Source organism: Oryctolagus cuniculus, chromosome 9 (assembly GCF_051225735.1).
Source record: "Oryctolagus cuniculus isolate XC-2025 breed Fujian yellow rabbit chromosome 9, ASM5122573v1, whole genome shotgun sequence".
Taxonomy (NCBI): domain Eukaryota; kingdom Metazoa; phylum Chordata; class Mammalia; order Lagomorpha; family Leporidae; genus Oryctolagus; species Oryctolagus cuniculus.
In genome coordinates, this window is record NC_142875.1 from 107,131,986 (window position 1) to 107,149,555 (window position 17,570).

Sequence of the window (17,570 nt, forward strand, 5' to 3'; positions counted from 1 at the left end):
TTCTAATCACTCCCTAAACAGCTGCAATGGCTGGAGCTGAGCCCATCTAAAGCCAGGAGCCAGGAGCTTCTTCCTAGTCTCCCATGTGGGTGCATGGGCCCAAGCACTTAGACCATATCTACTACCTTCTCAGGCACATTAGCAGGGAGCTGGATCAGAAGTGGAGCGGCTGGGACTTGAACCAGTGCCTATGTAGGATGCCAGCATTGCAGGCTGGGGCTTTAACCCACTGTGCCACAGCGACGGCCCCAAAACTTCTTTCCTTTTAAAAGCTGCATAATATTACCTTGTCTTTATGTACCACATTTTGGGTTTCTTCTGTTTTTAAAGGGATAGTTTCTAAGCAGTTTCTCCCTGTGTAGGAGATAGCTGGACAGACTTGAAAGACTTTAGCAGGGTCCCATTATTCTTGACTCCTGGTAGGAGCTCATGTTCAGGTGTAATTTCTTCCCCTGGGGGTGTGGTTGGGGATTACAAAAGTGATGGATTGGGGCCAGTGTTGTGGTGCAGTGGGTTAAAGCCCTGGGCTGAAGTGCCAGCATCCCATATGGGTGCTGGTTCTAGTCCCGGCTGCTCCTCTTCCAATCCAGCTCTCTGCTATGGGCTGGATAGCAGTGAAAGATGGCCCAAGTTCTTGGGCCCCTGCACCCATGTAGGAGACCTGGAAGAAGCTCCTGGCTCCTGGCTTCGGATTGGCACAGCTCTGGACATTGCGGCCATCTGGGGAGCGAACCAGTGGATGGAAGACCTCTCTCTGTGTCTCTACCTCTCTCTGTAACTCAGTCTTTCAAATAAATAAAATAAATCTTTAAAAAAAGTGATGGATTATATGTAATCATATAAATGTGATTACATGAGGTATAGTGATTGTTACGCTAAAGCCATTCTCTTTGCTTTTCCTATCTTTATTATTTCTGCATCTCTCTCTCTGTCTAGTTATAAAGAAGAAAGCTTAATAGATCCTATAGCTACAAAGACATGAACACTACTTGAAGGAGCTTGCAAACAGATCCTTCCCCCACTGAGTCTTCAAATGAGAAAGTAGCCTTGTGAGACCATAAGCAGAGGACCCAACACCTCCATGCCCACACCTCTGGCTCTCGGATACTTTGACTCAGTAAATGTGTGTTGTTTCACATTGCTTCGAAAGTAACATGGTCATGTGTTATATGGCATTAAACTGAATACATCTTGTGACAAACTGAATCCTTCTGTTGCATTTAACTCTCCTATATCTAATCCTCTGGCTCTCAATGCCTCTGAGGTTGTCCCTTAATACCTATGCTGTGATCTTGGTTCATGAGACAGTTCCCAGTGGAGCCCCCAGAGGTTTAAAAAGGAACTAACTTTGTTTGCCATCTTTACTTTTGAAGGCATGGTTGTGATCCAATCCACTGCACAACTCTTTATAGCTTGATGTTGATGCCTCAGAGTAATAACAGTCTTGGCCTCTGTTTCAGTGGGGCAAAGAGAAGAAAGGACAATGTGGCTCACTAACTTGGGCAAGGTCAAAAGGAGAAAAATCAAACAAGCAATTATTTGACTATGCTTGTTGTAGTAGTTGTATAACAATTCCTGGAAGCATGGGCCAAAAAAAAAAAAAAAAAAAAAGCCCTCCATTGGTTCCACTCCAAGTCCTTAACAACCTGGATATGAGTTAATGATTCACAAGCTTAATGGAACCACACAAGATTGTATAGGACTGTCCTGACATCAACCCATCCACCCCAGCTCCCTGGCCTCCTGTGTCTGCCCAGTATATACCTTCCTAAGCCTTCTTGCCTGACTTGTCTTTTCTCTCGATCATTCCCCATATGGAGCCTTTGATAGAAATTTTAACAGAGTTAAAATTGCCACAAGGCACAATCATTTTCATTAGGATTTTTAAAAAAAGTTTTATTTCCCTAGCAAATAATCTGGTGGGAAAATAGGAAATCTAGGAAAGAAAAATAACAAGGCCATTAACAGAATCCTATTTTGTTAGGAAGCTGGAGGGCAGAATGATGATGGCAATCATGTGGTGGAAAAGTGCAATGGGAGAGAGGGTAGAAATCATGTTAATTGGCAAACCTGTTTGTGCAGGTCAAGGCTGGCAGAGCTGCGAGAGGAGATGGCCAGGTTAGCAAGGGCAAATATTCAAGAACTGGAATATTAGGAGAGCTAAAACGTAGATTGGAAAGGAATTAGTATAAAAATACACAGGAGATGCATAAAGGATGTTAACCATGCAGCATATTGTAAGGGAAGATCTTAGGTAAAATTGAATGAAAATCAAAATAGTGTTAGCTAACACATGAAATAGTTGTTATCAAGACTATTATGTGCATCTAATACATACTGGCTTATTTAATCTTTATAAGCCGATTACTCTGACAATGTTATCATTATTACCCCCATATGATATGAACTGAAATTGAACCAACAGAGAGAAAAAATAACTTGCTGAATAACTTGCCAATAAGTGACAGAGCAAGTACTGAATCCCAAGCATCCCTTCTGGGAGCTGAGTCAGGATGCTTTATTGTCTCCCTGATAAGCCACACAAAAGAAAAGGTTTATGGTGCTTTTACGCTTGACTGAATAGAAACATTCCATTCCAGGCATCTTCTGGCCTTTGGTTCCATTTTCTCTAAGAAATACCATCTAACTCGAGTCAGGCAGACATCCATTCCTGCCTTGTAAAGGACACATTAAGTACTGGGGAGCCAGCACAAGGGTCTCGCTTTCCCTGACGTGAAAAACACCTCCCACTCTGTCAAAATTTTTATGGAAATTTGGAAAACATGCTTCAACCTAACCCCAACTGTCTTACTTTTTTAGAAAAGGAATGTTAATGCTCCTTACTTCTGAAACAGGTTTTAAATAACCAGTATCATGCCAGGGTATTCTTTCACTATTTGTTTTCCTCAGCTGAGAAAAAAATGTTTATATTCGCCATTCTCATATCACTTTGTCATGCTCTGTGTGCCCTTGGACTACAACCGGTCTCACCCAGTGGTCTCAACAAACCACTCAGTATCATTAGACTTTTCATAGTTAGGATCTGAAAGGTGCTTTTATTCCACTCTTATAAGATAGATACTCAATGAACAGTGAAAATTAACATTTAATGATCTTATGAATTGCATTGTATTAAGCCAAAGATTCCTTACTTAAGTATAAATTTTTGCAGTCTCTATTTGTTCCAATAGATATGTTTGTGTATTTTCTGTCTTTCCATGGGTGCTTGTTTTCACTATGACCTTAGGTTTATTTTCTTGAGTGCAAAATTCCTTTTTCAATCACAACACCACTTTGCCAGAAAAGAGAATGAGAGAAATGAACAAAGGAATAAGTAATTTAAGAAAACCTTATACATTTTTGGAAGCCAGTTTTTAAAAAAAAAAAATGTGCCTATCTGCCTCACTTGCAGGTGTTGATGGCAATCAAGTCAGGGTGGAGGAGGACGTCATTGACAGCACCTGGAAATTCTAATTTTCCAACCTGATTACTCCTACCCCAGTGGTTAGGAATAAATGATCCAGAACCAGCAGAGTTGATTATCAACATAGTGAAGGAGAAGGTTTCAAAGAGCAAGACCGGGCCGTGTTAATCACATAGAGAGGGGGCGAGCGGAGACTGGCAGGGCAGCCTTCAACCTCCTCCAGTTATCCTGGAGAGTGGCAGTGAGAGACAGGACGTTACTAATTTTCTGATGACAATGAGAACATATATTTTGTCATCATCCATCAGCTTTTGATCTTCCTCAAAGCTCACTTTCTCATCACTGACTAGAAAAAATACTTGATTCAGAGGACAAATGTGTCCTTTTTGACTGGTTTCCTTTTGGGGATAGTGGGAGAAAGAAAGTTAAATAGAAAGGATTTACAACTGGAAGGAAAGAAAGAAGGCAAAAAGAAGCAAATGCGCTGATCATAGAAACAAAGGAGAGGGGAGAGAAAGACAACAGAAATTAAGAGCTAGAGAAAGTTAGAGGAGAGAGAGAGAGAGAGAGCAGGGAGAGACAGAGAGAGAGCGAGAGAGAGAGAGAGAAGGAGGAGAAGAAGGAGAAGGAAGAGGAGGAGGAGGAAAAACTGACTTACTGCTGAGAAAGTTTCTCTTCTTAAGAATTCTAGGTGAAGAAGTCACACATGGCTCACAGCATGAAAAGGAGGCAATGGACATGCAGCATGTGATCCTGGAGAAGCAGGAGTCCAGACCCATGGGAGTCAGAGCCCAGGCCCTGGTGGCCTCTGCCCTGGCATCTTTCATCCAGGTGAGTTCAGCTGTGAACAGGCAGGAAGAAGGCATTTTCTCCCCCCTCAGATGCATCAACTCCCAAAGAACCTGCGAGAAAATGGATGGGGGCAGAGGGGAAGATGTACATAGAACCTGAGAGGCCATGGGAAAAAGGATAACAAAGTTTCCTTACAGTCACAGAGTCGTGTAGGTGAATGGGTGACTAGTGGCAATGCCAGTGGAAAGGGGGACAAATACAGTGGCCATCTCGACAGGCTATGCCGCTTTAGAACACAACCTGTGTGTATACTTCTCTGAGCGTCTTATCCATCTCACAGAACCCCAAGTAAGTGATGAAAACTCTGCAACTCCCCTAAATAGAATTTCCTATGTCAGCCTAACACATCCTGCGCAGCTGAGATGCCTCCAGTCCAGGAATGTTAAGAAAGGAAGGACTCTTTAAAAGCTCTCTGAACCCTCTATTTCTCCTGACTATTAATAGCAGCCCCTCAGTAATTCATCAGAGAAGAGGGGTTCAGAATGGTGGTCAAGGAGGAGTTTCTGTAGCCGTGAACTCTAGCAAGGAGAGCAAATGAAGGAACTCAATGGTATCCTATTCCTGTTCAGCTCTTGGCCTAGAGGGTTTTGTCTGTTTTACTCTGATATACTCTTGAACCAGCATCTGAAAATCCACTTTTTCTTTATTTTTCCTGTATTTTATTTTGTTTCTTCTTCTCTTCTCTTTCCTTTTTGAATCTCCATTTCTCCTTCTTTGGGCTTTTTGCAACAAGTGTGAAAAGTGACATTTGCCTTCCGGGTTCTTTAGGTTTCTCTCACCTTTGGTGAAGAAAGTGAAACAGTCCCAGGGTTGGGTTGAAGAAACAACAGCTGATAGCGAGGGGTTTCTGAAATGTTTTCTGCCCTAAATCCTTTCACCTGGTATGTGCTAATAGTGTGTGTCCCCCACCCTGTCTCCTCCCAACCACAAATTTCCAGTTGGTCCAAATCCCTATCCCCTTTTAAGGACATGTGTCATTGCTTTCCTGAAACTCCAGGCCATTTGTGTTACTGGAAGACAGAAAGGACTTCTATGCCTAGAGAGGTCTTTGAAGGAAGTCAACTGAAATGCAAGGTGGAAGGAGTGGAGGGACGAGACAACAATGTCAAGGGATTGTCACAGCGAACTCGCCTCATTCTATTAAGTCATTCAACACAATTATGATGGAATTTGATTTGAATTCCAACTACCTCTTTCTTAAAATCATATGCCTTAGTCCTCAACTTTCCAAAATAAGGTTAACTATACCCATTTACAGCATTATTGTGATGGGATGTTGTGAAATAGTGAAAGTTCTTAGCAGTTTTATTGCCATATGGTAGTCACACCTCCCCCCCACCCAGCTGTTTGCTATACGGTGAGTTATTAGCATAGTGAGGGGGATGAAAAAAGATCAGTGTCATAGAATTCAATTTGCAACTGGGCAGGAACTAGGAGGATGAAAACAACATCCTAAAGGGAAGATCAGAAAATTTCTAGGACAAATTGATATAAATGTTTGCCTCTCATTTACAAATGCGTGATACTCACCCTCCATCAACATAACAGATGCCAGGGAGCTGTGGTTGGCACAGCAGTTAAGACATCATTTTGGGTGCCTGCATCCCACATTGGAGTGTGTGGGTCTGAGTCCTGGTTATACTCTCAATTCCAGCTTCTTGCTATTGCACACCCTGGGAGGTAGCAGGTGATGGCTCAACTAGTGGGGTTCCGGCCACCTATGTGGGAAACCTAGATGGACATCTTGGCTCCTGGCTTGAGTGTGGCCCACCCCAGGTGTTGTGGGCATTTGGGGGGTGAACCAGTAAATGACAGATCTCTGTCTGCCTGGCTCTGTCTTTCTTTCAAAATTAAATGAAATAAAAAGAAAACCTGTGGCCGGTGCCGTGGCTCTATAAGCTAATCCTCCACCTGCGGCACCGGCACCTGGGTTCTAGTCCCGGTCAGGGCGCCGGGTTCTGTCCCAGTCGCTCCTCTTCCTGTCCAGCTGTCTGCTGTGGCCCAGGAGTGCAGTGGAGGATGACCCAAGTCCCTGGGCCCTGCACCCACATGGGAGACCAGGAGAAGCACTGGCTTCGGATCAGCACAGTGCGCAGGCTGCAGTGCACTGGTCACGGCGGCCACTGAGGAGTGAACCAATGGCAAAGGAAGACCTTTTCTCTGTCTCTCTCTCTCACTGTCCACTCTGCCTGTCAATAAATAAATAAATAAATAAATAAGAAAACCTCCACAGATTAGGTATTGCTCTTCTGGGGACTCCCAGCTCAACTGCAGAAGTTCACAGGCTCAGGAGGGATGACTACAAGGGACATAGATGTGGACTGAGCCTCATCTTTACGCCTTGGTCCAAGAGAGCACAGCCCTGAGAGGTGGGAGGCAAGCTGCTGAGCACAGCAGATGAGACAATTTCCCTGTCTGAGACTCTTTTCTTATTCTAGCTGCCCGGGGCGAGATGTGAGGAGAACTGTGCCACTGCAGACCCGTAAGTATCTGAGCGCGCAAGCAGGGAGGAAGGAGGGGCAGACGAAAACACGGACATTCCGACAAAGGTCAGGATGTCATTCGATTGCTAGGACTTCCCCTTCTGTCTTCATAAATGGGCATCCACCTACCAATCTCATGGACGTGTGTGTCATCTTGAGTGCTCAAAAATAACGCTGCTGAGAGTATTTTTTTTCCAAAGCTGATCTCATCCAAGCAAGCACAAGTAATAATCTCAAGCTATATGGTCAGAGTGGATTACAGACTTTCTCAGCCATGCTTCTCAGTGACTCACCACGACCGTATTTAGTCACTAGCATTTCTATGTGCTGATTCCCAGTGTAGCATCACTACTTCACATCTCCAAAACACTTCCACGTTTTGGAGTCCTGTTAATATTTATCGTAGGCTTCACTTAGCTATGACTTGGATGGAGTTATTGAATCGAAACCTGTCACAAGTGGGTCTTAGGCAGACAGAAGACATAAAGGCTGAGCTGCGAGTGCTTCATTCTGCTTTGAGGAATTATTGAAGACAACAACCAAAAGGAAGTGGAGATAGTTTGAATTAAAGACTTGTTCCTGCTGAAGGAAAACACATATTTACTGCGGGAACAGTTTCCCAGTCACGTCTGTTGAATCCGGGGGAGATGGCGGTGGCCTTAACACTTCAGCTTGTGCACGTCAGGCCTTCCTGCCTTACGTTCGTGCCCTGGTGTTTTGGACATCTGCCACCATGGAAGTGTCTTTTCCTGGAGAATCAGGATCTGCTGTAGCACTAGAGGGGCTTCGAACAGTCGAGGAATGTGAAAAAATCGAGAGGAGTCATTGTTTAGTGGAAAAGCAAGCTCAGTTTTCCACGAACATGTGACCAAAGAGAAGATAAGAAAAACAGATTTCAGGTGATTGACGTATCAGAAGTATTATTAAATGAAAAAATGTAATCATTTACAAAGAAACACTTCTTTGCTTTCCCTCCTACTCCTGATCTTATCTTGCACATCTTCTCCCAGGAAATTCTTATTTTTTTCATCTCTTCAGAGAAAACTTACAATTTCTATGGTTAATTCCAATTATTTAAATTTTTTCATGGTGAAGTTAGTTGGTTTCTACTTTTTCCTCCTTCCTGTTTGGTTTCATGCCACTTCTGATCGCAGATGTGAGAATTTAAGATTTTTAAATGGGGGATGTGTTGCAACAACTTGTGAAACAGAAATTACAAACTTGCTCTTACTGCTTTCACACTCTTCACTGACACTCTACTTATGTTTACATATGACCTCAAATACATACAGACGTTAATGTTAACCTCTGTCTTCAAACTCAGCCTTTGTGAACTTGCATTCTAAATTCTTTCTTGTTAATTTTCATGCTAACTGTGTAAAATGGTCATGAATCCATTTTCTATTAACATTCATCAAGATCACCACTTTTGTCTGTTTCATGATGATTTTGAAAATGATTTGCACGATGCCATCTATAGAATAAAACACAACTTGAGGCAGATGTTTCACAGAAGATTCAGCTAGTCACACTGAGGTTTGGACAATATGACTCGTGATGCTTTTATTATAATAAGATATCATTGTTATATTGTATCTATTTCCCTGATTCTGAGCTCCAACAGAAATTTACTATATTTTTAATCTAAAACAATTATGTTTTCTCCATAGCTGCCTGACCACAGACTGGGTCCATCTCTGGTATATATGGTAAGCTTCATTTGTAATGCCCAGAAAGATATTTTATTTCTCAGGGGTATTAATTATTTTTAAGCATTTAAATACATTGTCAACAGGAAGAAAATATATGAGATAGCTTCCTACTTAGTAAAATTTCTTTACTTCATCACTAACCTGTATGATAAGTTTAATTTAGTGCAAAAAATGTTGAAATGCATGCAAGGGGTCTTCAAAAAGTTCATGGAAAAGACACATTGTGCAGAAGTTATGCATGGATTTCAATTTTTCGCACCCAAATAACCATATATTTTAACTATATTTTCCCATGAATTTTTTGAAGTTCCCTAGTAAATCTGCTGAGATTATTTCAGTGAAAAGGCAACTCCTCAAATGTCTTATTTGTTCTAATGAACCGAGTTTGTCTTGTTGACAAAATAAAAAAAAGATATATGTCAAAAGATATAAAATCAAAAGGTATATAAAAGGAAAGCATCAGAATTAAAAGCTTGTAATTTTTCTATAAAATATTCAAACAAGAATCAAAATGCAGGAGCAGGCATTTAGCCTAGTGGTTAGAGGCACTGGTTAAGTTGCCGAGATCTCATATCACAGGGCATGGGTTGGATACCTGGCTCGGGCTCTGTCTGACTCCAGCTTCCTGCTACCGCAGATCCTGGGAGGCAGCCGGGGTGGCTCCACTGATCGGCTCCTGCCACCCAGCTGGGAGACTTGGATTGAATTCGGGGCTCCTGGCCTTGGTCATTGCCGGCATTTGGGAAGTGAAGAAGCCAATCAGAGTGCTCTGCCACTTTCTGTCTCTCTGCCTCTCAAATAAATTGAGAAAACAAAAGGGGGGAGGGGTGGGGAGTGGGAGAGTCAAAACACAGATAGGAACGGCTGATCGCCGTTAGTTAGGAGGAAGCCAGAGCACAGAGCTCCCGTGTGCTTCGTGGGCTCTTGCAGGTTGCTGGTGGTGATCGGCGCGCTGCTCCTCCTGTGTGGCCTGACTACTGTGTGCTTCCGCTGCTGCTGCCCCAGTCGCCAGCAAAGTGGGGACGACAGGAGCCCGCCCCCCTACGAAGTGACTGTCATCGCTTTTGACCATGACAGCACTCTCCAGAGCACTATCACTTGTGAGTACTTCCACCTGGTGACGTGGGACCGAACCCGATTTAAACGAATGAGCCGGAGGGTACACAGGTGCAGAACTGCTGATGGAATAGGTTTAGAACTCAGGGCGGCTTAAACTTCTGGAGGCCTGCTGGGGTGGTGACCCACTTTCTCACTCATGCTGCATTCCCACTGTTGGGCTGATGATAGAGTGAAAGCAGAAGTGAAATATTGGAGATAATATTGGAAATGTTTTATAAGCAGGAATTACCCAGATTATAAATAGTTATTTTGCTAAAACTGAGATTTGCTCTTTCAAAATGTCGTGGATTTGGGGAAAATCTACATTTTCTGTCATCCGTGCAGTCGCATACACTTTCAGTTCTCCAACTCTTGATACACTAATGTTTAGCCCCACCATCCCTCTGATGATCATACATCTCCTTTTAGCCCCTTCTGTTCTAGTCTTTCTGAAAATTGGGGAGGCAATGCCAGGCAGAACACCAGGTGGCAAAACGCTGTGGTGTTTCTGTGGAAAAGAGAACAGTGAGACGTGTGTGGCTCGCCTCTCCCCCTGCTTCGTCACCATTATCCTGAAGAAATGACACATAAGGCAGACAGAGATACTCCCAGGGAGTCTGCAGGATTGGCGGGTGGGGTAAAGGAATCTAAGTCTGGAAGCGGAAGGGAAAGGCAGGGTGTGAGATAGGGGAGCACAATTTAGATATCAGAAAAGACAACCCTTCTGGGGTCTGGTGTGGTGGCTTAGTGGGGGAAAGCTACTGCCTGTGATGCTGGCATCCCATTTAGGAGCCAGTTTGAGTTCCAGCTGCTCCACTTCTGATCCAGCTCCCTGCTAATGTGCCTGGGAAAGCAGCTGGAGAGGGCTCAAGTAATAGATGCAAATCAGAGGATGGCACAAAAAGACTGTTTTAAAATATCACTTTTCTGGCTGCTGCTGTGGTTCAGTGGGTAAAGCTGCCATCTGCAAAGCTGGCATCCCATATGCATGCCGGTTTGGGTCCTGGCTGCTCTACTTCCAATCCAGCTCCCTGATAATGCCCTGGAAAAAGTAGAGGATGATGGCCCATGTGCTTAGACCCCTGCCACCCCTGTGGGAGATGCACAGGAAGCTTCCGAGCTCCTGGCTTCTGCCTGGCCCAGCCCTGTTCCATTGCAGCCACCTGGGGAGTGAATCAGCAGCTAGATCTATCTCTTTCTATATAACACTGACTTTCAAATAAATAAATCTTTTTATTTTAGTTTTTTTTTAAATTTATTTGAGAAGCAGAGTTACAGACAAAGATAAAGATCTTCCCTCCACTGGTTCATCCCCCAAATGGCTGCAATGGCCAGAGCTGGGCCAATCTGAAGCTAGGAGCCAGGAGCTTCTGGGTCTCCCATGTGGGTGCAGGGGCCCAAGCACTTGGGCCATCCTTTGCTGCTTTCCTAGGCACATTAGCAGGGAGCTGGATTTTTTAAAATATTTATTTATTTGACTTGAAAGTCAGAGTTACACACAGAGAGAAGGAGAGGCAGAGAGAGAGAAAGAGAGAGAGAGAGGTCTCCCATCCACTGGTTCACTCCCCAGATGGCCACAACACCACAGCACTGGCCCTGGAGCTGGATTGGAAGTGGAGCAGCCAGGACACAAACTGGTGCCCATATGAGAAGCCAGCACAGGCTGAGGGCTTAGCCTACTATACCACAGCGGCAGCCCCCAAATAAATAAATCTTAAAAATGAAAAAGAAAAAGGAAAAACGAAGGGATCAAAAAGGAAAAGAGGAGATGAGGTTCTTCTGGCAGAGCATGAGGTTTCTAAGCAAATGCTGTAGGAGTGATAATGCATTGGAATGTTTGTTAAAAATGAGAGGATGCTAGAGCAGACATTTGGCCTGGTGGCTGAGCTGCTGGCTGGGACACCTGCATTCCTATCAGACTTCAGACTGGGTCTGGGACCTGGCTCTGCTCCCCATTCTAACTTGCAGCAGAGGTGATGGCTCAGGTGACTGGGTCCCTGCCACCCACATGGGAGATCTTGTTCGAGTTCTTGGCTCCTAGCTTTGAAGGGACCCAGCCCCAGTTGTGTGGGCCTTTGGGGAGTGAACCAGTGAATTGGTGCTCTCTCTCTCTCGGCCTCACAAATAAATAAATACATTTTTTAAAATGAGGGAGCATGAAGTGTGACGTAAGTCTCTGATGTCTGAGGATGTCACGTGGACGTCCGCTCTGTTCCTTCTCTCCTCACAGCCCTGCAGTCAGTGTTCGGCCCTGCAGCTCGGAGAATCCTGGCGGTGGCTCACTCCCACAGCCCCCTGGGCCAGCAGCCCTCCTCACCGGACATGCTCCCAGGGTATGAAGAAGCTCTGCACATGAGTCGCTTCACCGTGGCAAGGTGTGGGCAGAAAGCACCCGACCTACCCCCCACGCCAGAGGAAGAGCAGCTGCCTGTCGTGCAGAAGGAGAGTCCCCAGATGGAGCATGCTCCAAACTGATGGGAACTCAGACTTCATAAATGGGGTAGAGGTATCCCCAGAATCTGTAGGAATCTACAGAAAAATGGGATACTTCCTTTTCCTACTGTCAGAAGGTCTAGGGTGGCATCTAAGTATTAGTCTGTGAAAAAGATGGATTCTAATTCTTCACTCTCAGCCACGTGAGAATATTTCCTGACATGGACAGCTCCACCAGGGAACTCTCAGTCTATATCCAACGTGGTGCAGAATTTGCAATTCACTGCAAAACCGTGTCAACTACGATGAAAACAGGAAAGCACCAAGGGATCTGAATTCCTTCAATGAGTGTGTATAAAATTCCTTGACCCAAAAGATATTGCAATTTGTTTTTCTCTCTGCCAGTTGCTAGATTGTGATAAACTCGAGGAAAAGGATGAGGGTGTAGGATTGGCCACCTATATTAAGGCAGTGAACTCGCCCATCTTTTCTGCCTGAGAGAACAATGCAGGGTGGCTGATGTGGACAAAGAGAACACAGTGTGGTAGTGAAGGGCCAAGTACCAGCTTTATTTCATGGTCCTTCCCACCAGCTATAAAAAGCCCACCTAGAGTGCAGTAATTTTTCTGTTAATTTGTCAGTTCCTCCACCCTGAAAACACATATATGTGCACACACATATACACACATGCATGGAGACAGTCCCCCTTTTCCAATTTAAAGAAATGCATGGTTTTGCTTATTTGTTCCTTGCTTGGACCGCTCACACATCCATAGTGATACGCACTAGTCTAGGCTCTCACTGCCACCTGGTGGAGGTATGGTGGAAATACATTTTCTCCTCTGGACCGTCTGCAAAACCTCCTTGGAGCACTGAGTGCTACACTAAACCTTGATGAGATCCTTCCCAGAGCACCATTCTGTCAGGTACAGCAAAGCTATCCATTTGTCTATGGGACACTCGACTTCCCCAAAGTACTGCTATTGGAAAATTGAGGAATGTATTTAGGGGAGAACTACTCTCCTTAGATAAACACAGGTTTCTCATCACAGGATTGTTGTGAAGATCAAGGAAGCTAAATACAAGTGATATGACTTGTAAAGTATTATGCACTTGGACTTGTTATTATTCTTCTCATTGTCATCTCATCTTCACCTGATTGTTACGATTCCCGGGAGAGCTCTTGTTTGTCCTTTGCCAGCCTGTTATGTTGTTGCTAAGTCATACCTTAGGTGGCTTTATCAGTAAGTTGTTTGTCGATAAGTAACTAGAGATATAAGTGATTCCTTACAATTTGTTGTATGGAGAGACAGGGAAGACTTGAGACAACTGTGGTTTGTTAAGCAATGAGCTCTCGTGCTCAGGGGGGCATTCGGACCCAAGGACTGGCTGCTTAACACAGCACCTCATTGCATAAATTCTTGGAACGTGCACTCGGCCCATGCGAAGTGTGCCCTCAGTGAGTTTAACCTGCTGGTGATCTGGATTCGTACTGAGCCATTTATCAAATTGCCTCTGGAAGTTACTGAAAGAGGTGAACTGTTGATGGCACTTGAGGGGACCTTGTTTTAACACTGCTCATTGAATCATTGAGTCATCACGCATTCTGTCAAATACTCCAGGCTCTTTTGTCCTTTAAGACATCACAGACTTGAAGAAGTTACAATGTTGATCTGCATTAAAAGGTCTTGGAAGAAATCCTGCCTACGAGGTCTTATTCTGGAGCAATCTTTCTGCCTTACACCCTCCCCAACCCTTACCACCTTATTTGAAGTACAGAATTACTTCCATCCCTTTTCTGCTACTCTAGCCTACATTTCTCCTTACTGGTGTCTCTTCCTGACCTGCATCAGGTGTACAGTCATTACTACTTCTTAGCCACAAGGAGACTTTCACTCTCATAACTGTCCCTTGGCGTCATAAGCAATTAGCAGTTTTGTGGCTTCATTTATTTCTCTACCCAATCTAAGACACCTGTTAATCATCTCAATTGTTCTCGTTATTGCTTTTGATGTTTAAAACTCTCTGAACTTTCATCACACACATTCTTTAGGCTTCAGACACTGGTTCAGTGAAGCCAAATGTTTTCTCCCCAGTGCCGACCCTGCTGAGCGCTGCTGGAGAAATTCTCCCAACTCTACTGAGTTACAAGATCATGGACTCCAATACTACCTGAGCCATTTAGCACTCCTAGAGTTCCTATGGAAATCTCCCTATTTGTTTTCATAGGTGTTCAAATTTCAATGACCCTCTTCATATCCTGTACTCCACCATCAACTGATTAATTCTAGGCAAGGAAAGCCTTCAGATAACTTTCTACCCCAAAGCTACAAATCTCTACAGATCTGCACCTCTCTTCTCTTTCCTTTCAATCTCATGGAAATCAGCATCTAAGTGCAGAGGTAGCAGGGGGCAAAGAGTGTGCAAGCTCGAGTCTCTGAGTCTCCGTCCTCACAGAGTTTACTTTGAAGCAGGGAATATCATATTAAGAAAAGCCAAAATAAAATGAGAACAGACTTTAAAAGGATAGAATATAACCAAGATGGAGATGGGGAACAACAGATAGGAGGAAACAGAGAACACCTGGAAAAGGCAGAGGGGCAGGGCAATGTGACATAGCAGGTAAAGAAAGCTACTGGTGGCAATGCCAGCATCCCATATGCGCACTGGTTTGAGTCCTGGCTGCTCCATGTTTGCTTCAGCTCCCTGCTAATGGACCAGGAAAACAGCAGAGCACCCAGGGACCTGGGCCCCTGCCACTCCTGGCTTTGGCCTGGTCCAGCTCCCATCATTGTGGCCATCTGGGGAGTGATCCAGCAGATGGAGGACCTCTCTCTCTCTCTCTCTCTTTCACCTTCCCTCTCCTTCTCCCTCTCTCTCTGTAACTCTGACATACAAATAAATTTAACAAAATTTAAAAAGAGAAAAGGCAGAGTGAGGGAAAAGCATATTCAAAGATGAGAAAATGTTTGGTAAAATTGAGAAATTGAAGAAACACTGGCATAGGGATAAGGCCACATGAAATGGAATCCAAGACTTAGAAGGGACTCTGGAAAGTTAGAATCTAGACTATTTTAACATTCATTGAGAAACCATGGAACAAACAAGCCATTGGATTCTATTTGAATTGCAAGATTGGTATGGAGGCTAGTTAGTGAACAAAGGAGCTGAGAGGTTTCCAGCTGTTTCCTTACCATAGCCCTGAACTGCTAAAACTCCAAACCCTTCCATGTTGATTTGGTACACTCACTTCCTCAGGGTGCACCTGAGCCTCCTCCATCATACAGAAGATGCCATGATGAACATGTGTTTGCTTAACTCCATATGAACACACCATGAAACCTTCCCAGAGATCATCTCTAATCCTGAACCCCATACAACCTCCACCTTATTTGCATATTCAATTAGGGCACCACTCCCAACCCAATAGAGGGGTGATCAATGGGAATGTGGGTGATTCTCCCTCATGCGTTTGCTCACACTTCTGTCTGAGTGAATACTTTTTCTTTAATCTTGTAAGATAAATCCTGCTCCCATTCTTGCACTCTATGTCTCTGCTGTGAATTCTTCTCTCATAGTGAGACAATAACCTGGAATAAATCCAGCTGGGGACCCACATACACCCCATGACTCATTATGCTTCAGAAGAGTGGACTGGTGTGGAGCAAGTATGGAAGTGAGAAGACCAGATAGGAGGCAACTGAAGAACAGAGGATAAGAGATGATTATGGAGAGGATGAGTATGGTGGTGATAGAGGCAGAAAGGGAGCTAAATGTAGAGGTTGCAGAGATTTATTGGGGATGGGATCACCAAGGCTAACTGATCAATGGCATTGGGAAATGTATTAAGGAAAAGGAACTGAAAGATGACTCCCAGATCATTTACCTGAGCTGATCCACACAACATGTAACTTTTTATTAGGTCTGGGAAGATCGGGGGATGACTACATCTAGGGTGGAAACAAGGCAGTGATTTCTAATAGAGAGGAAAAGGTGCTTGACAGTGAAATATAACAAGTTAAAACAAAGCCTACTATACTAAGCAGCAAGGAAAACTCAGATGTACCAAGGCAGCCATTGCAATAGGCTCAGTTCCCAAGTCTGATGTTAATGGTTAATGAATCTGTTCATGGATAATGGATTAAAGGTGGAGGCTTAATTCAATTGTCTTGTTGGAAGGTGTCCCAACTTTTGGAAAGTGCTTAGATTGGATTAAGTAGCGTTCCCAGTCTCTCTGCTTTCGGGCTCCCCATGTGATCCTTCCCCCTGCCATCCTTCTACCATCTACTACTCTCATCAGATGCCAGGCCAACAGGGCCACCCAATCTTGGACTCTAAAACCACGAGGCAAAATTATCCTTCTTTCTGAAGTAGCCCCTCTCAGGTGTTTGCTTTAGTGATAAAAAGCTGACGAATATCCTTGTCTGAACAGAAACTCCTGCAAAGCTTCAGGGCTGTGTCTCCTGTGATGATAAAGACACCTGAGGGGAGGTCTCTATCTCTATAGCAGGAGGGGAGACCTGAATGATGGGCCCACACTCATTTACACAAGGATGCCATGGACTCTCCTTCTGGGTGAACCTGGGTCTGAGAGAAGACTGGGTCCGGATGACTTGCTCCGCCAGGGGTTACAGCCAAATAGAACAGAACAGCGTTCCTTCTGGTGGTCAGCTTCTGGTCCAGGTCTAAGTCAGGAATTGCAGCCTCAGTGCTTATTGAGCTAGTCTTACTCGTGACAATGTTACCTAGGGCAGTGCCTGCCTGCTCTAGTTAAGTTACTACCTCCGCCCTCACATTGCTTCTCTCTGAGACTAGGCCAGAAGTTTCTCCTCAGGCTAACAGGCCAGGCCAGCTGGACCCAATATGGCTGCCTGAGCCAACTCCTTCTGACCTCAAACTTCATTTTCACCTAATGACATACCTACCCACTGGCATGACAAGAAACAGACTACAGAGGGGTGAAAAGTGGTTGCACCTGAGTTTTTGAGAAATCTCTGCTCATTCAAGAAAGACATGAGCATTCCTTCTCATTTCTGTTTGCCCTGGGTCTGTGGCTCTTCACCCCCCAACAGGTTGAGAGGTCAATTTGTGAACTAGGCTCTTGCTTCCTCATTCTTTGGCCACTGAATAAACTTGTGAAATTTGTTTGTTTTAAAGATTTATTTACAGAGAGAGAAGGAGAGAGATTTTTCATCTGCTGGTTCATTCCCCAAATGGCCATGATGGTTGGGGCTGTGCTGGGCTAAAGCCATGAACCTGGAACTCCATCCTGGTCTCCCATGTGAGTGGCAGGGGCCTAAGTACTCGAGTCATCTTCCATTGCTTTCCCAGGCACATTAGCAGGGAGCTGGATTGGATGTGTAAGAACCAGGACTCTGGCACTTATGGGAGATGCAAGGGTTGGAGGCTATGACAACCTGCTGCACCACAACACTGGCCCCAAACTTGTGCTGTTGATTCTCAGCTTGGGTTTCATTTTTGGCTCGATGCCACAGAAAAGACAAAGGACACCCTCTCTGTTGAGGTCTCTTCCTGCAAAGGAGGCGGGGCAGCATTATGCTGGTGACA

The 17,570-nt window shown here is 44.5% G+C and overlaps 2 protein-coding genes across 2 annotated transcripts in view; one reads left to right on the forward strand and one right to left on the reverse strand.

The window, feature by feature from the left end:
* The window catches only part of OLR1 (oxidized low density lipoprotein receptor 1), a 25,621-nt gene extending 16,249 nt beyond the window's left edge, over positions 1–9,372 (reverse strand). The window contains exon 1 of the mRNA XM_089303262.1: positions 9,067–9,372. The gene's annotated coding sequence lies outside the window, so the exon portion shown is untranslated. The remainder of the gene's footprint in view (positions 1–9,066) is intronic.
* Positions 3,540–13,700, forward strand: TMEM52B (transmembrane protein 52B). Its single transcript, XM_008259646.5, has 5 exons — positions 3,540–4,255; positions 6,715–6,758; positions 8,430–8,468; positions 9,402–9,571; positions 11,800–13,700. The coding sequence occupies exons 1-5, from the start codon at positions 4,157–4,159 to the stop codon at positions 12,042–12,044; spliced, it is 597 nt and encodes a 198-aa protein (XP_008257868.2). The 5' UTR covers positions 3,540–4,156; the 3' UTR covers positions 12,045–13,700.
* Positions 13,701–17,570: the final 3,870 nt, after the last annotated feature.

What these genes read in the sequence shown, in the direction of transcription:
- TMEM52B (XM_008259646.5), top strand. Translation starts at nt 4,157, where the DNA reads ATGGACATGCAGCATGTGATCCTGGAGAAGCAGGAGTCCAGACCCATG. An exon ending in CCCTGGCATCTTTCATCCAG is followed by an intron (nt 4,256 to 6,714) that starts GTGAGTTCAGCT and finishes TTCTTATTCTAG; the next exon opens with CTGCCCGGGGCGAGATGTGA. An exon ending in TCTCCAGAGCACTATCACTT is followed by an intron (nt 9,572 to 11,799) that starts GTGAGTACTTCC and finishes CTCTCCTCACAG; the next exon opens with CCCTGCAGTCAGTGTTCGGC.